At 37.2% G+C, this 26,598-nt stretch overlaps 1 protein-coding gene and 1 pseudogene across 2 annotated transcripts; both read right to left on the bottom strand.

Annotated features, from left to right (window-relative positions):
• Nucleotides 1-23: 23 nt before the first annotated feature.
• On the bottom strand, nucleotides 24-5,526 carry LOC139778073 (facilitated trehalose transporter Tret1-2 homolog; annotated as a pseudogene).
• Nucleotides 5,527-6,048: 522 nt separating this feature from the next.
• LOC139778060 (facilitated trehalose transporter Tret1-2 homolog) lies at nucleotides 6,049-25,048 on the bottom strand. Of its 2 annotated transcripts, none has more exons than XM_071715820.1 (7): nucleotides 24,817-25,048; nucleotides 19,767-20,154; nucleotides 11,217-11,400; nucleotides 10,843-11,014; nucleotides 10,410-10,682; nucleotides 9,324-9,632; nucleotides 6,049-8,310 (listed from the first exon to the last, which is right to left on the bottom strand). In XM_071715820.1, exons 2-7 carry the CDS (start codon nucleotides 19,987-19,989, stop codon nucleotides 7,882-7,884), a joined length of 1,590 nt encoding a protein of 529 aa, XP_071571921.1. In that variant the 5' UTR covers nucleotides 19,990-20,154; nucleotides 24,817-25,048; the 3' UTR covers nucleotides 6,049-7,881. The 2 variants fall into 2 exon arrangements, with proteins under 2 accessions (XP_071571921.1, XP_071571928.1); XM_071715827.1 differs by lacking the exon at nucleotides 24,817-25,048 and adding an exon at nucleotides 22,195-22,329.
• Nucleotides 25,049-26,598: the final 1,550 nt, after the last annotated feature.

Here is a 26,598-nt window from a genome sequence, read left to right as displayed (position 1 = left end):
ACCATGGTCATTGAAGTGCTAGATTGAATGTTTGTGAAGAAAGAGAAATTCTACCTATTTAAAATAATATGTAATATAATAACTTATAATCTTTCCCAATGCATTCACATATTTATTTGTAATATCTTCTTTTTACCAAGAAATGAGATTCAACTTTATAATAAGTGAGGCAACAATAATGCTAAAATAGCAGCCACATTAAAATAAGGAAAGCAATGCATGGTAAGCAACAAGTATACGCATTATTTCGAAATATGTATTTTATTTAGTTATGACTCTAATAATTATATACAAAAATATACCATTATGTATTAAAATATATGCAATATGGCCATAGACAGTTGATATGTAGCAGATAAAGAGTAGAGCACTGTCTTGAATAAAGTCTGTCATTTTTTTAAAATTAATTTGCCATTCGTACAAATCCGAACGTTTTGCGAAAGGCAAAAGGAACCTTATAGACATTCATCATTTATTAATATAGTAGAGTGTTTTTTTATATATATATTTTATAAGAGATTATTTCAAAACGTCAATATAATTATGTACATTAAAAATTGTTCATAAAAATCCCTAGATATGTTATAACTTTACCCTACGTATTTTTTACAAATATCTAATCTCTTCAAAGTGTCTCGAAAATTCATCAGGTGTTCAACATACACCATTCGTCAGGATTATCGAAAGCGAGCGTTTCCACTTCACTTCTTCGTCCTCTTTTCGACGTTCATAGTCGAAGTCACTCCATTGAGTTCATCTTGGATTTGCTTAAGAGTCTTGCCTTTTGTTTCGGGCAACAGCATTACCGTGAAAAAGATACCAATGATGCAGAAACCTCCGAATATCCAGAAGATCACGTACTTGCCATTGAAAGCTTCTTCAAGATTGACGGAGAACTTGATCATGACGAAGCTCAAGCCTTCGCTAAAGAAAACAGTTATACTAGAACCTTTAGCCTTGATGTTCGAAGCGAACATCTCACCCATCAATGCCCACGGAATCGGACCCCAGCCTACGCTGTACGTGGCAATGTAGACGATAAGCGCGACCATCGGCAACCAGGATATCTGCTCTATCACGTCATCCGCGTGCTGTACCTCCTTCAGATAGAAATACAAACCCAGAGCACACTACAAAAAGAATTACACGACGATACTCGCAAAAAGTAAACAGCTTCTGTTTAATCAAATTCAAATAAAGAATCTGATAAAAGTTAAAATTTTTCTTAATAATATTAAGTGATATCTGATCTTAAATTCAATAGCATTTCGTGCTTATTAATTAAACGCGATTTTAAAGATAATCGGTTATCTTGAAATAAAATTTATCTTTATAATTTTTAATGATATTAATATAAATTTTTCAAAGTTTCTTTAAAAACTACAACGCATGTCCACTCTAACAAACTGCTCAAGTTCATCATTCTCTCGCAAGGCGAAATTACAACTCGTTTCATAAAATAGGGAGTAAACTTTACGAGAAACCGCATTACGTTAATCGCTTCATGAATATACTAATTTTGAACACACTTTTCATGCAAATTTCAGAATTTTCAGAATTATCTGCTGTTTATCAAGAGAGTAGTATACGAGAACTTTCTAAACGTTTTAATGCACGATATATTAAGTACTAGTTCATATATTCCTGATGTTCTTCTTCATATATTCAACGCAAAGGTTTAATGTTATTATAATTGATTTCTGCTACTAATTATCTTTGTCAGTGAGGCAGTATGTACTCAGTATCAATAACAAAATAAGATATGACGAGCTTCTCATAATTAAGTTAAATTACATCCCACATTAAAATCGAATTAATTTTTTCTTATTTTCATGAGTGTAATTATTCTAATTCATCGCTAATTATATAATTTAAAGTTAAATCCAAAAATAGGGACAATTACTCACCGAACTGATTATCACTCCAATTCCAGAAAAAATAAGAAGACTCTTTCTACCTGATCTGTCGACAACAAAGGGTGTCACCATTGTCCCTAATAGATGCACGACTCCGATGACAATCGGCGCTATCTCCGATGAGACAAGACCTCCGGCAGCGATAAAGATATTATGTATATACACCAGCACAACACTGATGCCGATAAGCTGCTGCAAGGAAATCATAGCGCATGTGTAGATCAGCGCCTTTAAGTTCACCTTTACGCGAAACAGATCCGAGATCCTGGCTTGATTTTTGAAAGCCTCGTCAAGTGTAACCTGAAAAATCGGAAGCGAGACAAATTTATTAAGTAATAAATATGAAAATGGGAAGCGTAATAGTTTACCTAGAATATTCTAAAATAAATGGAATAATATAAAGCTCAAATTATCGCTAGGAGATAAAGTTTAAATTAACTAAAATTTGTCAATCGTAGCTTTTAATTCCTCAAAATGGTTTTCAATGTTAATTATTTCTGCAATTATATTATATCTTGCGATTGTTTCAACGCTGCAACAATAGCTACATTTCCTCGTTTATTATATAATCGCGTACGACTGAAAGAGCACTCTGCAGTTCTGCAACACGCTGTTGACGGACAATATACACTCGAACATGCGTTTAGCTACGATCGAGTACATGTTCGTAACAGTGTATGTGGATAGCATTAGCGTAGATTACTTTGTCACTCGAGAAATCAACGAATCCATAAACGGCCGCAATTAGCAATTTTTATTACAATAACTTATACCGATCGCATATTTTTCATACCGAGTTTTTCATAAAATCGAATATATCCCGAAAATTTGAATTTCTCAAGGGAAAATTAATACAGGAGATCAACAGAAAATCGATTTGATTCTTTACACTTAAGAATCTTGAGATTCTTTTAGAACAGAGGATTCTATAAGACATTACCAGCTTTACTGACTTACCTGTATTTCGTCGGCCTCCTTCTGGACAGCCGCTTCGGATTTGCTTCGAAGTCTCGCTAGTGATGCGATTGCCTCTTCTCTGCGGCCCTGGCTGAGAAGGAAATACGGAGACTCCGGCATCATCATGAAGCAGACGAAAAAGATCACCGGCAGGATGGCACAGAGAATCCACAAGACCACGTAACTGACGAACGGTCCTATAGTATAAGAGTATAGGATGCCGGTCGCGTTAAAAAGTGCAAGAAAAGAACCCAACGCTCCCCTGATAGAAGTCTGAAAAGATATAACAATAGTTCGTTATTATATAACAAGCAATTTAATTATTTTAATATTATTTAACAAACAAAAGAGCCAGAGGGATTGAACAGTACAAAAATTTATACACATTATATATACGTTATACCAATTTTAATCATCATAACGATGAGATTTCGCTCGATAAAACAACAGCAATATAAATACAAAAAACGGCCAATTTCGAGCACTTCAAGATGTTAAAAATGTATTAAATAATTTCGAAGTGCTCGAAATTGGCCGTTTTTTGTATTTATATTTAATCATCATTTTTTAAACGGAAAACAGAAGAAAACATGACAGTGCTTGAAAATTCTGAGTGTAAATGGTTGTATCGCTTGTACATATGCAAAATAAATTTACCTCAGCAATTTCGCAACAATACATAGGAAGAATTGTAAACGTGATAGCTATAGTCAATCCAAATATAAATCGAGCGACATAAAGCTGTACGACGTGATGTGCAGTGGCGACAAGTGTCCATCCAATTATAAATGGCACCAGAGAAGATAGCAATGTTCGTTTACGGCCCCATCTGTAGAAAAAGTCAACTTTTTATCGCCTGCAAAATAGGACGCATAGTTAAATCGCTATTTTGCGAAATTATTCATGCGTGTAATTAAATTGTTAATTTATATAAACATACCTGTCTGCGAGATATCCTGCCACGCAGGTGCCAAAGATAGCACCGATGGACGCCATAGATCCTATCCAAGAACTCTGGTCGCTGCTGATCGGTGACCCCAAAGGTCCACCATCCTTTAATAATTTGGGTAGGACCGGACTCGTCCACGCTCCAGCCGCACCAGCCGCGACGACAGATAAACTAGCTGTGATTGTACAAAATTCTAGGATGTACAAATAGAAAATACCAACATAAATAATTGCTGGAGTATTTACATAATTTCTTCTCGCGCTTAATTAACGTACTATTATTGTTTAATTATATATTAAAGCTGGATTTTTGTTTTGTCAAAAAGGAAACTCTTAAGAGAGATATGTCTCAAAAAAGAAAGATAGAACGATGTTTGTGTCAACTTGTGTCGCTTGCTGGAAAGCTCCCAATCGCTTACGCGATAAATCCGTGCCAAGTATTATTACGAATTTATATAGATTCATACAGATACGCGCCCGAAATCATCGCTTCGCAATATGAAATACGAATGTGCCACGAGATAACGTGAATAGAGAAAGAATATTTGGCACGATGCTTTATTTTCGATGAAAAATTTTGATGATTATTTTTCGGTAACTAACGTAACTGTATCATCTATCGATTATACCACGCACTGAATGATTTAACATTTCTCTTATCGTTTAACCAATCAGGATAAGATTTACATATCTTATAATTTTTTATCACGTCAATATGATTATATTGGAATTTAAAAGTCTAATAACCTATTTTTTTAGAAATAGAAATTTAAATATCAGATAATTAAAGTTGCGCTTTCAAAACTTCCAGCACAAATAAAGACTTCCAATATGGTTCTTAAGCAAGTAAGAATTAATAAAACAATTAATAATTCTCGGGTTGAAGTTGAATTATTTTCAAAAAATACATATAATTAAAAACAGCGTTTTGACAATGAATTAATTTGATTTCTTTTCCTCAAGGATGCTGCCCTTTACGGACATACGCGGACTTACCCGCTACACCAGCCAGGAATTGAGGGAGCTTGGAACCTTTCTCCGTCATCTCTTCGAGATAGTGATGAACTGACGATGGTCCTGCCACATATGTTAAACTTCCCGACTGGAGTGTATAATGCACCGAAGAGGAACTCAACTATAGGTACAGGGTTGTAGGCATAGTATTTATAAGAGTGCCCTATCTGCTCATTGCCTCGAGTGGGGGAGGTCATATTCTCGATCTCCACGTCTCTCTCCCACTCATTTCTTTTGCCGCTCCTCGCAAAACGCGATCTCGATCGCCGTCGCTGCGGCGCGGGCGATGCGGGATGCAACGACCGACGTCTCGCGACCTAGACCCTGAAATGAGGCGCCATGGTCAAGGTCGTGCGGTGTCGCCGCATAACGGTTAACGGTGTCTAGGGCTTAGGAAACTCCCCGAGACCGAGAGGAACAGATCGAGTTATAGAAAAACAAAGGGATAGACGGGAATTTATTTGCGAATTTTACTTTTAGGATCTCATTAAAGTGCTAGATTGAATGTTTGTGAAGAAAGAGAAATTCTATCTATTTAAAATAATATGTAATATAGTAACTTAACCATTCCCGATGTATTCACATATTTATTCGTAATATCTTCTTTTTATCAGGAAACGAGATTCAGCTTTATAATGTAAGATACGCAGCAGTCAACGTTTTCGCCATTTTGTTTTTCTACCTAAGGTTTCAACCTGATTGGTTGAGAGCGGCGCGAGGGTCGGCAAGAAGCGCAGAGCGCTGTCGTCGGCCGGCGGTCATTGTTCGTCAGATTCGTCAGATTTGGTCCAGATTCCCTTCTTTGAGAGAAGTCTCAAAGACCGGACGTACTAATCGATCGTCCGAGTTCCCGCGTTTTTCACGCGTTACCCGTGGTTGTTGCGTTCCGCGTACGCGTTACCGGTTTCCTACGCTTTGTACACCACGTTGACAAATGCACTGTGAGATTAATAATACTTTGTCGTTGGCGGTCATTGCACCCGTTCCATCTCTTCTTTTCCCGTCCTTTTGTCTCTGACTCATACGAGAGGTCTGCTCGACAATACTCTCGTCCTCGCCGTTTCCGTTACCGTGGCTACGACCTTTTCCGGTGCGATTCGCGGCTCATGAGCTGTCTCGCAAATAGCTTACAATAATACGTGAGGCAACAATAATGCTAAAATAGCAGCCACATAAAAATAAGGAAAGCAATGGTAAGCAACAAGTATACGCATTATTTCGAAATGTATATTTTATTTATTTATTACTCTAGTAATTTATATACAAAAATATATCATTGTGTATTAAAATATATACGATATGGCCATAAACAGTTGATATGTAGCAGATAAAGAGTAGAGCACTGTCTTGAATAAGGTCTGTCATTTTTTTAAATTAATTTGCCATTCGTGCAAATCCGAACGTCTTGCGAAAGGCAAAAGGAACCTTATAGACATTGTCATTCATTATTTATTAATATGGTAGTGTTTTCTTTATATATACTTTATAAAAGTTATTTCAAAACGTCAATATTATATACATTAAAAATTGTTTATAAAAATCTTATTCGTTGATTAATATGTGCAGCCAGCGCTTATTTGTCAATAGAATTTATCAATCTTTTTAATATAATTATAATTTCCATTATTATAATTTTATCTGGCAAATTAGATTTTGAAAGCAATATATCAGAATAAATAGAATAATTTTTTTTTAATATTAAAATGCTTCAGTATACTGAGACAATATTAAATTAAAAATTTGTCATATCTCTTCTTAAGTTGTTAGGACGAAAAAATGCATCGCGCGCTTATAAATAATACCACTTATTAAAATAATATTACAATATTACTCATAATAACTTAGATAATTATTGTGAATCAACTAATAATACAATGTTTGGGTATTATGTCTTAAATTATTTTGTTCGCGTAATTATAATAATTTATGTTGTATGTAAATTTATGTAAAAATTGTGTTTTCTAGATGATTAGACATAACGATAACCGCCTTGTTGTTGTCAATATTTCATAAAAAAAAGTTATTTCATGTTTCTATCTTTTTGCGCCGTATATATTTATTGGCAGTTTTAACGATATCAAATTTCTACGCTACTCGACATGAAATTTTCTTTTAGATTTCGATATCTTCGGCGTCGTTAATAATTACGTTTTCTTTCTATCCAGACGTATTATAAAATGACTAGTCTCTCATCCGTGAACGAGAAATACGCCGCGTAATTAATCTTTTTCGTTTTTCATGTTTTACGCCACGTCCAGCATGCGAAATACTAGAAAAATCTCGATAAAATACGCGTAGAAGAGTCGTATTGTTGGCTCCACCGCGTTTTCCTAATCACGGACCAGAATCAGGAACTTGCATGAAAACGTAGGAACGTTTACTAGCACATCGCAAATTCCTTTACGCTCGGAAGACAAAGCTTATGGACAACGATACGTGACAATTGGTATCATTAACGCGAGCGTATTTGTTTACAAATATGTATGATATGACCTGCATTATATACACATACAATTGCTGTGTGCCATGTTATGCAAAGGTGTTTGGAAGACGATGAAGTATTTTTGGTTCCATGTAGAATACAATAAAACTGTCTCTGCGTAAACATAATGTATGAGCAAAAATAGAATCTATCCCCGTTTTACTCTTTCTAAATTTCCACTTATTATTCACTTCATTTAAATCATCGAACCATCGTTCGTTCATTGATCCGTTTTCCATTCTTCTTTGTAATTTAAGCAATATTAATAACAGGAGACTGAATGGTAGTCCAAACTCAAAGATATACCTTTTTTGCCCATATTGTATCAACAATATCTATAAATTTGGCAGTGGAATATAGGCACATATATTATTCGCATTCTGATATTCTGCTTGATTCTTCTCCGCTGTAAATGATGTCAAATCTCTAGATATGTCATAAAAATATAAAACTGTACTCCACGTATCTTTTATAAATATCAAATCTCTTTAAAGTGTCTCGCGAATTCGTCAGGTGTTCCGCGTACACCATGCATCAGGATAATCGAAGGCGAATGTTCCCTCCTCACTTTTTCGTCCCATTCTCGACGGTTATAGTCGAAGTCACTCCATTGAGTTCGTCCTGGATTTGCTGAAGAGTCTTGCCTTTCGTTTCAGGCAACAGCAGTACCGTGAAAAGTATACTAAGAATGCAGAATCCTCCGAAGATCCAGAAGCCCGCGTACTTGCCATGGAATGCATCCTCGAGGTTGCTGGAGAACTTGGTGATGATGAAAGCCAAGAACCAGCAGACGAAAACCGTTATACTGGAAGCTTTAGCCTTGACATTCGAGGCAAACATTTCACCCATCACTGCCCACGGAAGCGGACCCCAGCCTACGCAGTACGTCATAATGAAGATGATGAGCGCGACTATCGGCAACCAGGATATCTGCTCAACCACGTCGTCCGCGTGCTGTACTTCCTTCAGGTAAAAATACAAGCCCAGGGCAAACTGCAAAATAAATGTCCAGTCACACGACAAGCTCGCAATAAAAGTCTAACAGCAAAATTTAACAAAAAAATTCAGTGCTATTGAACATGTTCGATGCTAGAAGAATTCTAATCTATGATGACGCATTGTTATAAAAAATTTCTGAAGTTTCTCACAATTTTTAATATCATTAAATTCCTAAAAAGTACCGAAATATGTTCCAAAATACCTAATGGAAAAAAGCAACTCAGGTTTCAAAAGATCCTAAAAGGAAGAATTATAATTTTCTCAACTCTTTCTGCCGTATGTTATCGTACGCGCGTCTGCCTTCTGTCTGTAAATTATGTAATCGTGCACACACGGTCACGTGGAAGTTCTCGAGCTTCGTACACTGAATTACATCCGATACATCGCATTCCATTTGAATGCGTAATGATAATTCGTATGTATAATGCTCGACCTTCCTCGTCTCGCATTGTACATTTGCGTGATTCGCTGTTATATTTCCCGCACCGATTTCACCGAGCACAGGGACTTTACCGTATCGCGCATCTATATTTATCTGATCCACAGAAAAGATCGTGCGAGTGGCGATCTCAAGTCGCGACTCAATCCTCTTTGTCAGGTAATTAAGTCATTTTCCCCGAGAATGATTTCCTCGAAGGTGAGATGAGTGATAAAAGAAAGAGTCATTAAATGCAGCAAATGTAATTATGCATGGCGATCGTAAACGCGCGACTGAGGAATGCGTTTAATGATCTGCATATAATCCACGAGTATGAAAATTAATCGGCACGCGATAAATCGCGCCAGTCATCTACAAATTATCGTCAACAAAAAATATTTATAGGATATCAGTACCAGATTAATACATTACAAAATTTTATTTTTCTCTAATTTATCTCATTGAACGACACGATTACGATGCTTACAAAAAACAAACGTCTATTTAATGCAATTTAATTGAGGAAGCTGATAAAAATGACAAGTTGACTAACTTGGGTTTGAATCTAAAAATAGAGGCAATTACTCACCAAACTGACTGTCTCTCCTATGCCGGAGAAAACGAGGAGCATCCTTCTACCTAATTTGTCGACAACCACGGGGGTGACCATTGACGCAAACACCTGTACGACTCCGATGATAATTGCCGCTATCTCCGATGGGACAAGACCTCCGGCAGCGATAAAGATGTCTTGCATATAGAACAGTACGACGTTGATACCGGTAAATTGCTGGAAGGAAACCATGAGACATGTGTAGATCAGCGCCTTGAAGTTCACCTTCACTTTGAATAGATCCGAGATGCTGGCTTGATTTTTGAAAGCCTCGTCAAGTATCACCTGGAAAATCGAAAGCGAGACGAATTTATTAAGCAATAAATATGAAAATTGGAGCGTAACAGTTGGCTAGAATATTCTGAAATAAATAGAATAATATAACGACCAAATTGTTATTAAGAAATAAAGTTACAGTTAACACTGAAGCAAATTTGCTGTCCACTTACAATTTCTCAACATTGTTTTCAATGTTAATTACTTCTGCAATTATATTATATTTTGCGACTGTTTCAACGCTGAAGTAATAGCTAGTTTTCTTCGTTTAACACATGGCCACGTACGACTGAAAGATCACCCGGCAGTTCTGCAAGACTCTGCATTGTAGATGTTGTCTGCAAGTCAGTCATAACTGTCCCTCACGACTGTGCGAGATTGTCATTTAGGATCAAGGAACGGCCTTAGCCGCGACCTCGTTTGTCTAACGTGATCTGACAGACAATATATACTCGGACATGCGCTTAGCAATGAGATCGAGTACGTGCTCGTGACAGTTCAGATAACATTAGCGACTATATCTTGTTACTCGAGAAATCGACGAAGCCTTAAAGGACTCCGAATGGAATTAGCAATTTTTATTCGAATAAATTATACAAACTGCATATTTTTCGCGCGCGCGTACAGATTTTTTCATAAAATTGAATATCCCTACAATTTGAATTTTCGTACGAAGTGTTGATAAAAAGTCAACTAAGAATCGAATTGATACTTAACTCTTAAGAATCTTGAGATTATTTTAGAGCAGAGGATTTTATAAGAGAAAATTATGCTTTGCTGACTTACCTGTATCTCGTCGGCCTCCTTCTGGACAGCCGCTTCGGATTTGCTGCGGAGCTTCGCTAGTGATGCGATCGCCTCATCTCTGCGGCCCTGGTTGAGAAGGAAATACGGAGACTCTGGCATTATCATGAAACAGACGAAGAAGATCACCGGCAGGAGGGCACAGAGAATCCAGAAGACCACGTAGCTCACGAACGGTCCAATAGCGTAGGCATATAGGAAACCGATCGTGATAAAGAGCTGAAGAAAAGAGCCCAACGATCCCCTGATAGAAGTCTGAAAAGATATAACAATATATAACTTCTTAGTACCAAATTTATCGTCATATTTTAAACGAGAAACAGTAGAAAGCACGATAGTCCTTGAAAACTCTGCGTATAAATGGTTTGCGTATAAATGCTTGTACATGTAAAACTTGTATGCAAAATAAGTTTACCTCAGCGATTTCACCACAATACATAGGAAGGTTTGTGAACGTGATAGACACAGCCAGTCCAAATATAAATCGAGCAATATAAAGCATGGCGACGTGGACTGCACTGGCGATAAGTATCCACCCAATTATAAACGGTACCAGAGAAGATAGCAATGCTCGTTTACGGCCCCATCTATAAAAACAGAGAAAATCAGTTTTTTGTCGTCTTCAGTTCAGTTGCCTTCGTCAAGTATTTGAATCTGATGTGCTTTATAAAGATTGGTTCCTTTCTTTAGTTTCAAACTTGTAGGCTCAGGAAATAGGATGCATAGTTAAATCGCTATATTGCAAATTATTCATGCGTTCAATCGGACGACTAATTTATACAAGCACACCTTTCTCCAATGGATCCAGCCACGAAGCTGCCGAAGATAGCACCGAGGGCCACCAGAGATCCTATCCAGGAACTCTGCTCTTTGCTGATCAACGACCCCAAAGGTCCGCCATCCTCTTCCAATTTAGGGAGTATTGGACTCGTCCACCCTATAGCGGCACCAGTCGCGAGGACAGACAGACTACCTGTGATTGTACAAAATTCCAGGATGTATAAATGAAAAATATTACGATAAATAATTGCAGGAATATTCGCATAACTTCTTCGCGCGCTTAATCAACATACTGTTAATCTCTTGTTAATCCCTCTGAATTGAATGACGTATAATTGAACGCGTTGTTAATCTACAACTTTCATATCAAAAGGCAACATCTCTTGATCGCTATTTTATCGCTTTACTGGGGCTTGATAATATGTCCATCAGTCTACAAATGCGAATTTATATTAAGCCGTAGATAAACACGGGAAGATAAATCATAGTTATACGCGTTCATTCGCGTCTGTCTCGCCTGTCGCGCCTGTCAATCATTGTCACGTTTGTTATATTTTTAATATGTTTGCACTGTTAATACTTTCTAAGACACTGTTAATTTAACATTTTTTTCTATCTTTTTGTTTCTATCATTTATGTGAATGTCAAACTATCAAATCAGATTCTATAATAAAGGAAATAAATTATTTCTCTTATTATATAATTATATATATAAGAATAAAGTTGTAACATGCTGCTAAAAGTATCGAAATTTTATGTTTTTTTATTTAGACAGTCGTTTGCAAAAATTTGCTCTTGTGATACATTATTCTGTTGCGCGCGACACAAGATCTGTATATTTTTTACGAATTCTAAATTCACAGTAATTTAAACATTTAATTATAAAAGCTGGAATTTTATTTCGTCAGAAAGGAAACCCTTAAGAAAGATATCTATCTGTCTCTAAACAAAATCTCAAATTGAATTTTTTATCACTCCTTTCCCCGAAAGAAATTGATTTTCCGTCTCGAGATTAGCAATTCAATCATGCTAGTGATCGAGATAATTTACCGCGGCAATGCTCCGCCGACGAAATGCGAGTCAAAGCGCGCTTTGAAGGTTTTTCCGGCGATAAAGTGGTTTTACATAATCGTGTATTTCAGGTAATGCGGTGAGATTCAAGGCCCGCGGTGCTTCCGGTTTTACCGAACAGCGAACGGTGCGCGTTCGAAGCTTACGAAGCAGAGGTTTAAACTGCAATGCAGCAGAGGATATCCAGCAGCAGACTGTCGCAGGTAAATTTGATGTACTTTGAGATTTAAGTAACTCACAAGACTTAAGTAAAAGAATTTTTATTAATCCATCGCACGTCCATAAATTTGAATATTAAATTTTTTTTTATTATAAATTGGATGAGATAAGGAACATTCATATTGCAAGAATATTTCGTACTTACAATTAGAACACTGCTACCTAATAATATCCTACATTTTTTAAATCAAGCAGAGCATTTCATTTGCGTTTTGTATCATAAATGAGGGACAGTGCATATTTATATTTTCAGTGTATTTATATATTCTGAAGAAAACTTTGTGTTTATAATTAGTGCGTTATTATCCGACGATATTCTTATGTTAATGAATACTTAATTTATGTTCTGTATCACGAATGCGGGGAGAGATGACGCGGTGTCTCGGTGCACAAACATAGATTGAATTATGCGCTGATTTGTCACTTCGTTACAAATAGCCTACGCGCGATCAATAGAAAAATCGACAAAGCGATTATTATAATGATGTTCCGCGTCGCGGAGTTATCGCATTTACGTAATTCCTCGATGCGCCATGCAATTGCATCGTCGATCGCGCGCGCGTCGCGATATCGAACTGGGCGGTAATGTGTCGTAAGAGCCCCGCACGCGCACGTGACATCCAAAAGATACAATTTCGCTAGTATTGTCATGACGTAATATTAAAGGAAAAAGATATCCTGGGTAGCTTTAACAAATATCAATGAATCAGTCACGCGGAAAACAGCAAGCTATATTTCGTCGAATTTCACTAGCGTTGCTTTTGCCCACCATTGGAAATTGTTCTGAAATATTACAATTACAAACGCAATATTTAAATATTTGTGAACACGATTGGTCAAGCGTTTAAATTTCTTGTGGTATATCCAGACGATCGCTAACAATATACGAAATTACAGAAAAAGAATTGCAGAAAGAGAAACAAGTATCGTATTTCCGCAAGATTTGTGTTTGTAATAATAAATTAATCAAGCTACGGTCTTACCAATGCCAAATTGTTAATTCGCAAGCAAAAATATGATCTGACGTAAATTGTCAAGCTACAGCTATATCAATGTCAAATTCGCTCGCAAACAAAAATATGATCTGACGTAAATCATCTTCAACGAGAATTAAAATTGTGACTTTCCTCAAACGATGTAACATAGAACTTCCTAATATAATCTAAAACAATCTAGACAGCACCGCATATCTAGAAGACGTCTTAAAACAGTAACAAAGATGTCATAAATCAGGACATCTTAGAGAAGTTATCTTATGAAGTTGTCTTTCTGAATTTGTCCTTAAGATTAAGATGTCTCTTAGATGTTCTATAAGACGCAATAATGCTGTCCCAAAAGTGTACAATCAATTTGTCTGCGCACTCAAGGTTGATGACCCTTTTTGATACGCAAGTTTAATACGAGGCAAATGGAACGTTCGCATTCGTGGATCGTCGTCTTTGCGTGGGACTATCATCTCCGCGGTGGGGCCATTTCCTCTTAATCTCTTTGCGCGCGCGATAACACACGATTGCCGAGTTACTAGTTTGCGCTGAATTTAGTAAATTATTTTTTCATTAATCGCGCCTGACACGAGATGATAATAATTATCTATCGCCACGCAATAAATTCATGTTAAATATTATCGCGAATATATAGATTCAGATAGATACGCGCCCGGAATCATCGCTTCGCGATGTAAAACACGAATGCGCCACGAGATAACGTGAAGAAAGAAATAGTTGTTTGACACTTGATGCCTCATTTTTGATCGTGAAAAATTTCCGCGTTGATAATCACTTTTTTGTAACTGTATATCATTCATCGATCATACCATGTACTTGCCGAACGATTTGACATTTCTCTTATCGTTTAACCGACCGATATAATTTATTTTATAACTTTAGATCACGTTACAAGTCTATATATAATTATAGTGAAGTTTATAAGTCTATTAACCTTATCCTTTCAGAAATAGAAATTTAAATATCAGATAATTAAAGTTGCACTTTCAAAACTTGTTAAAAGTAACGGTTTCCAATACAGTTCTTTAAGCAATTAAAAATTCTGTGGAATTAATACACTCGTACTATTACATATTCGCACATTTTAAATATTATCAATATTAAATAATATTCTATACTGACATATTTTTTTGTTGAAACAGTAAGCAATTCTGTTATGAGATAATTTCACGCTTCAAGAGATTTCACCTTCAAATGCGCAATTTTTCGTGTATAGCATTCCGAATATTTTTCTGAGTATTTTTCCCCACCTGGGCCTTTCCATCCAGAAGGGAAAGAAGGGCCAGAGAAGGCCCTTTACAGATATGCAAAGCCGCGTGTTTTTATTTCGAACTTCATGAAGGAGAGTATTTACGGATCATCAAAAGGTGTCGTTTTGCAAAATTATGTACTTAAGGGGTTAAAATCTTTTCATGACTGAATAAAAGTGGAATATTTTGAGACGAGATGGGGCGTTATCTGGCGAGACTTCCAAAATAAAAATGCCAATATCGAAGGCGTGCCGCTGAAAATGCAAGGTCGATGCTCTTTTGCCCCCGAACGAGATATCAAAGTTGATGCCGATGCTGCATTAAATAGTCGAAGTTAGAAAAGCACGACGATGACCCGTCGTTGGACGGGTAATCCTTCTTAATCTTCTTAATTTTATTTGTCGGCTCGTTGAAGCTGCATTCACAGCGCGCTCTTTTGTTGCGAATTATACATGACAATATCTGCCTCTTTATTTACGCCGCGTTCACGCGCACAGCGCGGCGCGTACTGGATTATCGCGGGACAGAAATACGCGAAATGGACGACAAAATGGCCTGGGCGTGCGATAAAAATCGATAAGCAACGAAACGTATGCGAAACGCTACACCGCGCGAATCGCGAATTGTAAAGTGGAAGTGTAAAAAAATAACACCTCGAAATATGAAGGAAATATGAAGAAATGTCGTGTTGCAAAAGTATTTGTTTATTAATTTATTAGCCTTAAACAACTTAAGACATTCAATTTGCACCGTCAGAATTTAATTTATTGACACTTTTAAAAATGTATAACGTAAAGCTCAACTTGAAAGATTCTTATAATGTATGGTATGTATTCTTTTGTGTGTGTATTATGTATTGTATACAAGACATTATATGATCTTAAAAGACCGTCGTGGAATAACATTAGAAAATTATCAATCACGCCAGCAATCAAGAAAAGTGCGATCATAAGAATCGCTTTTATCGTCGCGATAAGGCAATCCAGATTACAGTTAACAGGAAATACAATCTTCTGATGCAAAGAGAACTGGCCTTCTCTTCCGATCGTCGAACAATAATGTCGCGCCGAACGAATCGCCTAATGAATTACGATAATGGGGCACGTGACGAAACACGATTACGTTTCGGAAGATCAGTGCGTGATTTACGCTTGACAGCCAGAAAAGTCTGCGCATCGTCGTATATATTTTCACGCGCGATTGTAAATATTGTCATCGTCATTTACGTTGCAAAATCGTTCGCATTGACGTTGCGCCACGGTCAGCCGACAAACATTGACGTCCGCTCGACGAAACGTCGAACTGTATCCCACACGTGCGCAAAATTGCATCGAATTAAAAATGGGAGCAACGAGATAGGATAACGTAATCGATAGTTAACGACGGGCGCGCGCGAGAGAGAGAGAGAGAGAGAGAGAGAGAGAGAGAGAGAGAGGGGCGTTACCACGGATAACGCGATATATTCGGAAAAATCCCGATTGAGAGTATAAAAATATCACGACAATGATATATCCATTGCGTAGCTGTCGATACCGTGAAACAGTAAAACTGGATTTTTACGCGAGATCTCATCATCGAGGAGACCGATAAAGATAAATAATCAGGTAAACAACTCGTCGCAAAAGGCTCACAATAAACTCAACGAATTTTATTCCGGATATATGGAAAAATACGAATCACTTCCAACAACGTTTCCGAAAGGGTAAATTCTCTTCTCTAAACATCTAGGTAGAGAAAACAAACAAAAATCCAGAGATTCTTCTTTTATGAATGTCAAGCGCATTTTTCGCCTTAATCGACATTTAAGTGAGAACCTGTTCATTGAGTCCACTTAGCAATGTAGATTAAAAGATATTAATTACGTTTGACGTCTATATGCATGGGCAAGATAATAAAATTTTGTTTTCCAATTAAATCCAGTTAACTTCTTCAATCAACTCCAAATAATCTCATGATAGTATTTTATCAAAGGAATGCCACTTTGTGACTTAATAAACAAGATTGGAGTATTAGGCTTTTAAAATTGGCAGATAATGCTCCGAATTACGATGCATTATAAATCTCTTACGGCATCGAGATTAATCTTTTGTGCTGGATAAGCTTCTGTATTAAAGCTTTTGCTTACAACGGAATAATTTAAAATCTTCGGGAGTGGAAGGCTGACAAATGTATTTTTAACATTGTCGATGCAGAAATTCCAATGCATATTCAAGTGACTTTTGCCAAGCAAGTTAACAAATGTATTGCATCAGATGTTCATTCGCTGGACAGCTTGTAATGCAATGTCGCCTATCATATGTACGTTATTCTAGTAAAATATATTACATGCACGTATGGCCATGAGGTATCCTGGCCTTTCGTCATGGAAACTTTGACGTCACGAGGACAAGTCGATGCCACGAATGTGGACTGTTCGATTGTCAGGCCGGTTCACGTTAATAACAAATAGAGAAATCAAATCCATCGGTTCACGCATAAATAATTGGTGATTAAGATACGGGGATCTCCCGTTTCTCTCCGTTCAAGGATTCCCGCTCTCGCCGCCTCGCGTGATTTCCGATTTCGCGCGAATCGGCATTGCAGAGCTAATCAGAGCTGATCTGAATTTTTATATGTCGAACGCGTGTCGTCGCGCGCTGCGCGCAGAAATTTAAATAATTCAGCCTCGCGCGATTCTCCCCGAGCCCGCGATTCAGCCACGCGGAGAGAAAACCGAACACGGAAATCTTAATAATACACGGAGCGAGGAAGCGTCCTGTGATTTTATTTCTTCTCGCTGACCAGGTGCATGGTTTCGGTAAGAAACACGCATCGTGGGAGAATCGAGCGCTGATTTCCATTGAGGATCAAATTGCTCTCGATCCGACCGGTGATCATTACCGAACAATCGAAGGGCCGCTGGCTCTCATTACGAATTCGATTGGACTCCGCGGCCGGGCCCCTCCAACTCGGAATTCTCACTTCGGGCTCTCGTTCAATCTCAGGCTGCCGCCTGCACCGGTAATGAGGAAGTAGTTTAAACCGATTGCGATCTTTGTCGGTTAAGATTGAATTCGGTCGAGCGCCGGATGTGAATCGTTTAATATTCCCGTCATCCGAGTACGCGAAGGACTCGCCGACGGACATGAATCGTGGCACGTATAGCCCGGCATCGTACCTCGTTCTTTCCCGAGTGAGTTTTCGATGCTAATATCTCAAGTTCGAGCTAATCTCGAACTTGGCTCGGTCGATCAGAATCATCGAGACTAATAATTATCTCTCGGCTTCTTCTTTCTCACCGCGTAATAGCATCGCGCGAATTTAGTAGCGAACTGAATCGCCACGTTTATTTCCCTGCTATTTTCCGCCAAATCTTCGGTTCTCGTCAAAACCATTTTAAAAACATCGTAAATTTTCCAAATACTTTTATGCTGAGTCCTCACTTTTTGCTGAAATAATTTAAGAAAATTATTTTAAAACAAAAAGTATCAACGAAAAGTTTACAATAAAGTTTTGCTAAACGATAAATAGTCCTCTTTGATAAAGTTATTTCTAATTATTATTCTAGCGATAAATGCTCACGTTATTTTCTCTCATTGTTTATTATGATTACTGTTTATTGGTAACTTGAAAAAGGAAAATTGAATAATTGATGAAAATACAATAGAAATCCTTATATTACGACGATAATATTTGCATTTGATCACGTATTAACCTGGGGTAATACTTTCGTTACATTATAGTTGAGTTATCACATTATTGTTTACTAAACTTTCATAAAGTAATATTATTAGACTTTATCGCGTGTCGACGTAAATTATAATATATATAAACGTAAACAATAATTAAGACGTAATGATTCTGCTTTGCCCTCGCGTATTTGTTTGTTGTCTTTGACTTGCGTCAATAAATTATTTGTTGCGATGGAAAAAGAGGCAAACAGACGACTGTGAAATATTTTATTAATATAAAAGTAAAACGGAGACAGAGCGCACACGAGAATAATTTCAATTCCCGTGGACATCGATGATCGTCTCACGCATGTGCAAAATGCAGCGTGCTTCACACGTGGTGAGGAGCCGGCGGGACCGCCGCGTATCCCCATGCCTCTGCATTTTCTTCAATTAATGTCACTCATATCAAAAGAGTAAGTGCACCATTAAAAAGCAAATCGTATGATTTATTACTCCCATTATTCAATTTGATCGTTTTAAACCCTCTGCACTACGCCGATGAATGTATAATACAATCCAATTCTTCTTTTGAAGGGGGGGATTTAAAAAAACAATCCCGCGCGCATAAAAGGATCAAATCAAATCTAATGTTACACTGTGTTAATGTATTGTATTAATAGCTTTTGACAATCTTCCTTGACGAGATTCGAAAATACAGAACGACCGGAATATGACAATAAAACCGACGCGAAGAACGTCCTAAGCGTTGAGTTGATCGATCGGGTTGTGTGTAACGCAAGGGTGATTATTCGTCGTATCTCAATCATAAATTCACCACACCAGTACATCGTTGATGAAATAGAAAATTTTCCGCACTTAAAATCGAAAAGCACTATAGCCAATTAATTATAAAAATTAAATAAGCAGTGTATTATTTATGGATTGTACCTGCAATTTTGTTTTATATAACATTCTATTTTAAAAATTTCAACATAATTTCTATTACCGCATAATGAAACAAAGTAATAGCTATAACTGTTATTAATAACTAGAAAGTAACGGCAAAATTATGATAATGCGTAATGCTGTTGCATAAACAATTAAATACACGTTTAAAAAAAAATTAATCCACCAAGTACGGACATCATATTCAGAAAATAATTTAAAAGTAACGGTCTTTCACTTATTATTATAATTTGAAGAGTTCTTCCAATTTTTTCTAATCGTTAAAGTTGAATTGTTTTGAAGAAATACATGAAAAGTAGATAAATAAGTCTAAGAAAACAATATTTTGACAATGGATTGATTTTTAAAATTTTTGTTCTCGAGGATTTAGCCTTTCATTGACAGACGCGAACTTACCCGCCCCTGCAGCCAGGAACTGAGGTAGCTTGGAACCCTTCTCCGTCATCTCTTCGGGATGGCCGACGATCCTGTCGCATATGCTCAACTCCACGGATTCTCTGACCGGGGCCACCGGGGGTGTACCATACACTGCCGAAGGGGAACTCACTGGTACAGGACTGTAGGCATAGTCTTTATAAGAGCGCCCCTCTATCTCCTCATTGCCGCGAGTGGGGGTCATTTTCACGATCTCTCTTTCTCGCTTGGCTTCCTCCGATTGTTCCCACGTCTCTCTCCCACTTATTTCTTTTGCCGCTCCTCGCGAAGCGCGATCTCGATCGCGGGTCGATCGCCGTCGCTGCGGACGGTGCGGGATGCAAACGACCGACGTCTCGAGACCTAGACCCTGAAACGAGGCGCCGCCGTGGTCAAGGTCGCGCGGCGTCGTCGCAGAGAACGGTTTCTAGGGAACTACCCCATCGAAAAGGATGCCCTTGACCGAGAGGAGCGAGTCGAATTATGGAGAAACAAGGGGACAGACGGGAATTCATTTCCGAATTTTACTCGGGATCTCTCATTAAAATGCTGGAGTAAATCCAATTCGTGATTTTGATCATCAAAATGTTTGTGAGGGAAGAAGAGTTCTACCAATTTACCTTAGAATAATAGATAGGTAATTTAATCTTTCTCAATGTATTCACATATTTATTCGTGATATCTTCTTTTTATCGAGAAACGAGATTCAGCTTTGTAATAAATATGAAAATTAACGCAAAAATTGCAGCCGTAGCGATAAAGTTAAATTAATAGTTACATTTCCGCTTTGTAGGAAAAGAAGAGTGAAAAATTGCACAATTCTGATATTACACCCGCCTGCATAATTGTAAGCTAATTTGAATGCATTTCCAGAGAATTTCTATTGCAAATACTACGCGATAAATGCGCCCATTTACATCTTTCAGTTTGCGTTAACATCAAAATAAATGAAGACATTTATTTGAAGAAATAATTTGTTCCGAGATATTTTCTTTTTTTCATGCTTAAAGTTTTTCATGCTTAAATATTAAACCTTCAGGCATTAAAGTTTAGTTACGGGAATCGCTTCAACAAATTTTATGTCGGTTACAGCGCGAGCAAACTGTGCTGACAAAATCTATCCTTCGCAGAGTATCACCCTAATTCGAAGATGGTTCCCCTGGCGTTCTCCCTAATACAAGCCGAGAGAAAATCGATAACGCGCTGTACCAAACACGTTGTAATAACGCTAATGCAAATGAGTGGCGCGATCGATTAAACCACGAAGCGGAATCACATGCAATGCCAAGCGGGACTTTTCGGTTCGCGTCTTCGTTTCGCGACATTCCGCTATACTGATTAATGTATCTGCATTTCTAACATCAATCTCGTATTATTAAACACGCTGTGTGCCGGTAAGCGCCGTTCCGCTTTTCTCTCTCTTCCTTTTCTCGGCTTTCCGCGCGACGGAACACGAAGAGATGGACGCGTCGTAATATTTTTATCCACTATAAATTGAACCATGCTGGATTCCAAGTAATTCCAAGGAGATAATTCTATTACTAATACGGTCCGCTTACGTCAACGGAAAAATCAATAAAATCCAGGACGAGATTTACGTCCTGCGACATCGACCCGCAACCGATGTCACGTTACGCACATGCGTGCCGATTGCGAGTCGACAGCAGCTTCGTACGAGTAGAAACGATGTTGCTTTATAAAACTGAGAAAATACAGAAATAATAAAGAAAATTTAATTTCACGATAGAATACTCTCGTAAATCACGCTTGGCAAAGGAGCGTCCTTTTAGTTTTTAACGCAATTACGTTACGCGCTTATTGGTAGAAAATCTCGATGGAAAACGGCAGTTGCCGCTTCGGTTGAAACTTCGGACGGAGATAAATAACTTGTAAAATAAATAGATTATTGTGTACAGATGCTGTCCTTTTACCAAGCTCTAAAATAAGACGAAAACAATCCTTAGTACACGATTAGTGAATCTACATCGCGCGTTTCAGGATTAATTATAAAATATGTATATTTAAGCGTGTCTTATGCGTGTTTTGCATGCCGCTACATTTCTATGACACAAACTCAATTTTTTCACTGATATTTTCTATTAATTTCGTGAAACATTTGATTCATCTTTATTTCAAAAAAAAGATCCTATTAAAAGATATTAATTCTTTTTCTTTCTTAGATATTTGTTTATATTTAGAGAAAACATATTTGATTTTTCTATTAGAACAATTGCATTAATGCAGTTCTACATATACAGCACTTGTTTTGATAAAATTATTCTATTTCGGATAAAAAGCTTAATCTGATTCACAAAGCTAATTGTAATTAGATAAAGGCATACCAATGCAAAAAAAACTTAATGTGATGAGTGTGTGTGTGTGTGCACTTGTTTTAATAAAAAAAACTCACAAATTCGATGAACACGACGCACTTTACTGTCGGTTATCTCTTTCGCGACTGATCGTGAATCAGAATGTTCGCAGGATGATTGAACGAGTTCATACGAGTGGAATAGTTATTATCGCGACGACGAAAAATTCTGTTCCTCACACTTGTTCGATTGTTTTCGTTCACGGAATTTTCAAGGGATCGATAATCGCTCCTCCCGCCGCACTTTCTTACGTATGGAAAAAAAAGAAGTCGCGTATCGGTGAGATCTAATTGCGATCTACTGCTTATCGACGATAGCCGTGACAGTTACGCGCGATATGTGAGAATGAATAATAGTCGTGACATTCTTTCAGAGACAGGATGTGTGTGGGGTGGAGGGAAGGGAGGTAAAAAGCAAAGAACGGACTTACCGATGTCGCACACACGCACTGTCGTTAAAATGATCTTTTCCCCAAAGGAGAGCTGTGTTATAAGTCTCCGATTATTTTTCTTTTTTACATAACAACAACGATAAATTATCGGGAATGTATCTCTGTGTGTCGCTGTCGCGTTAATCGCTCGATATCTCGATATCTTTGTCACCTCACTGGTAGCTCTTGATAACGATAAAGGCGTTAATTTATATAACGGCACTTCAATACCGATTACGCGTAAATTAGTCAGAAAATATCGATCCATTGACGTTAGCAGGTTTTGCGGAATAGCAAACATTGCAAATCGCAAACACGCGATTTATTACATTCGTGTTTATTCAATCAAGCGACGTGGCAAAATTATATCGTAACGATATCCTTCGCTTTCCTTCATTTTTATGATGGAATTTGCGTTTTCGCAGGTGTATGGGGGATACTGCTGCCTGCCTTGATTCGTTTCTTTCATCTCTTTCAAGTTTTCGAAACCTTCTTTGCTAAAAAGAAATTTTTAATGTCATGGTCGCGATGTTAATATCAACTAATAAAAATGCAATTAAAGTGGAAAATTGTACAAAAAAAAGCGAATATTTTATGAACTTCAAGAAACCCAGTAGGATCAAGTGAAAGGCAAATTGACATCCAGGTTGATACCGATAGATCACTCAAACTGTAGATCAATCAATTGTACAATATACAAACAGGATGCGCGTCTAGTTTGTGCGTAATTTGTACGACGTTTAAAACGCGATTAAACCAGTAATTATCGTACCAGAAGCGTAACTGCCGTGCAAGGCAAAACAAGGAAGCAATTTATTCGTTACGTTCGCGACAGAATTATTTTCAACATTTTAATAAGCGAGCGCGACTAATTGCTCCAAGCCGAACGCGATTCATAATTTCACTCGCGAGCTTCTACGTAATCTGACTTTTAATTCATCATTACGTTGTATATGAAAAAGATGGGTCGAATTAATCGGAATAAATAAAATCGACCGCGCGATTGTACACGATTCCAAGGGAAATTACGAGTTTATGCGAATACCGATCAACGTCAACGGTAATTAATAAAACTGAATTGTTACCATCTAGAGACGGACGGAAGATCGTCGAGAGAAATTAATCAACTAGAATTGCCGATACAGCTAATGGCATCTGAAATATATTGCACCAATAACATCGATTAACATTAAGCATGATGAATTTAATTTTCTAGCTCTATCCGTATGCCGCGGGCTATAATTTAGATGGAAACAATCGTAATCCTTAACGTTTATTCGAGGCTGCAGCTGCAACTGCATCCCCCTAGGATAAAACAACGAGATAATATATAGCGAACGAAGTAGTAATTTATCGCTTATAATTATATTTGTTTATATACCCAGTGACAAATCTATAAATTAGAACATACGTGAATTAAAGACAATTACAAGATACAATGTCGTATATGATGATTCGCAAATAAATTGGATTAAGAACAATTGGAAACGTCGAGTTTTCGTTGACACAACTGACAACTCGGCAAACATAATCACGAGATAATTATAGTATGATGTAGGAGGCAATATTATGGCAAAAGCGATCATAATGAGCAGGATTACGAGGAAAATCGTCTCGTATGTCAATAATTTTCACGTGATTATGTTTGCCCATGTGCCAACAGTGTCAACAGAAACTTAGCGTTTTCGTTCCTAATAAACTGTGAATTGTTCAGATCAGCGCTCTTAATTCATTTTGTGTTTGCGCATCGTCATATAGCTCATTGTCGCAATTCTCTTTAATCTGCGACAGTTTGCCTTCATTACAGTCTTTATTATATTATTTATAAAAACTGGAAGTAAGCTTCGCTTGATTTAAAAAAAAAATTCTGCTAAAAAAGATTAATGCCGGATTGATTCGGAACGCAAAAATCCTTATCTCTTTGTTTTATATTATACAAACTGATCTACAAATAAAAGTATAGCAAAAAATTAAAAAAAAATTAAAAATTTTGTAGAAAAAATTTGCGTCGTTACTATCAGTTACGTAACGTTCATTTCAAATGGCGCGACATGCTGTGTTTAAGACTTTAAAAGGTAGACACATGTGAATTTTCAATTACATCAATTATATACGAATAACACGTTTCGTCAGCGACACGTTTCAGCGTTTTCCGCCGCGTCGACATATCGATCGGAAAACACTGGTCCGCGGGTATTGTACACGGTTCTCACATTCCAAAGAGACTTACTTAATCAGTCGGGGGTCGTGTCGACGGATCCTCGGGGATTCGTCGAAAAGAAACCCGCTCTCCCGATGACGAGTTCGCCGAACAAAGGGCCGACGTGATGAGGATTGAGAATTAAAACTCCTGCCATCTCTTGGTTTTGCGAATAATAGCAGCAACAGGTAACCAGCTGGTCCAGTTATCAGCGTGAAGAAGCTATTACTCTTCCTTGACCTGGCCTCGGTTTTTACCCTGCGCGAGCATAAAGGTCCTCACCGATGGGCGATTCCTAGCGCGCGCCTCCAACTGGAAACACATTGCACCGTTATTCGCTATATTATCAGTCTGCATTATCAAGAAATTAAGAGACAATATTGTTTTCTTTCTAACAATTGAAACGTCACCGTCAGAAAGCTCAAGAAAATTTATAATTAGCTTTGTAATTAGGATACCGCGTCTTATAAAAATAACACTTATTTTTTTAATTAATATAAATCTTTATTCTAAAATCTGTTTCGAGATAATATATTAAATATGTAAAATATCATACAATTAATTTAATTCGTAAATACCAGAATCTGAGATTTAAATAATGTAATATATGACGACACCTGTTTAATTTTTTTTAATACAAGTCGATTGAAGAATAGGAGAAGAATGTACATCCTAAAGAGCGGAAAAATGCCCAACATAATCTAGAAAATTGAAAATAATTGAAGGTATACTAAAATATTGTCGTTTATAAAATTGCAAGAATATAAGAAGTGCGGTTGAAATAAGAATCTATTACTTTTTATTACCAAGTTAGTTTCGGTGAAAGATATTGAAATTTTTCTTGAAGAAAAAACTCCGATTTCATTTGCAGAGGCAAAAGATTGTTGCTTTATTGTACGGTTTTATTGTATTATGTAACGCGAACAAAATAAAATGCCGTTGTGAAGAAATCAGGGTGGAAATCAGTCTTATAATACGACGTTGATATTCGGTGCTTCAACCTGGTCGACAGCGAAATTGACCGTTAATATCATTAACGTAATCGCGCACGAGTGCGATGATAACGAGAACTCGAGATGTAACCGTTGAACAACGCATTACGTCGCGCGATTTTCGCGAAATGGCGTTGCATAATCTAATACGTGAGAAAATGCATTATACGTGTAAAGAGAAAAGAAATGCAACCAGTGCTACTAGTGGGAGGATTAATGAGAAACGTGAATGGGAGGATACGGGAATTGCCACGCGCGAAACGTGACAAAGTGCATTCATTTTGTACTTACGTCCTATTACTCACAGCACTTTGCAAGTGCGTATATGCGTCATTACGACATTCCACTGCAATCTACAAGCGATAAATCACAATCGCGGAATGTTTCGTCAGTAGCAACGTTAAAGAATTAAGTTAACATTTTTCTACACCTTACGTGAGAATAAATTGATCGAAGCGCCTCAAGAAAATGTATCAGAGAAAAAGACATGCATTTTTTTGGAATCACAAACGTTTTGCAAAATATTTAGAATATCTTAAAAGCGGCTTTTGCTTAATGGATATTTTTTTACGTTGCAAATTTTACGTTCCTCCAACCTACATCTTTTATAACGTGTAATAATTCTTTTGCCTCATTCTAACACAATTTTTGTTGTAAGATAATATTTTCTTGATACTTTCGTCTCCTTTTAGTTCATAAAATTTAATGTAATTCCAGAAACTTGAGTATATAATATTCTACAATTTTTTTACAGCGCCTAGTGTAATCATTATCTAACATTATGTAACATTATTTATGCGTTTTATTTTTTAACGTTACT

This window comes from Temnothorax nylanderi, unplaced genomic scaffold, assembly GCF_030848795.1.
Source record: "Temnothorax nylanderi isolate EJ_2023f unplaced genomic scaffold, tnyl_v1.0 TNYL_tig0006_pilon, whole genome shotgun sequence".
NCBI classification, from domain to species: domain Eukaryota; kingdom Metazoa; phylum Arthropoda; class Insecta; order Hymenoptera; family Formicidae; genus Temnothorax; species Temnothorax nylanderi.
Note: the sequence above shows the minus strand (reverse complement) of the source record. Positions and strands in the feature narration are given on the sequence as shown.

Bases quoted from the DNA above. Each gene is read 5' to 3' on its own strand.
- LOC139778060 (XM_071715820.1), bottom strand. From the start codon at position 19,989: ATGACCCCCACTCGCGGCAATGAGGAGATAGAGGGGCGCTCTTATAAA. The intron at 11,401-19,766 runs GTAAGTTCGCGT...GTACAATCACAG, and splicing joins GTTCCTGGCTGCAGGGGCGG to GTAGTCTGTCTGTCCTCGCG. The intron at 9,633-10,409 runs GTAAGTCAGCAA...TCGATTTTCCAG, and splicing joins AGGAGGCCGACGAGATACAG to GTGATACTTGACGAGGCTTT.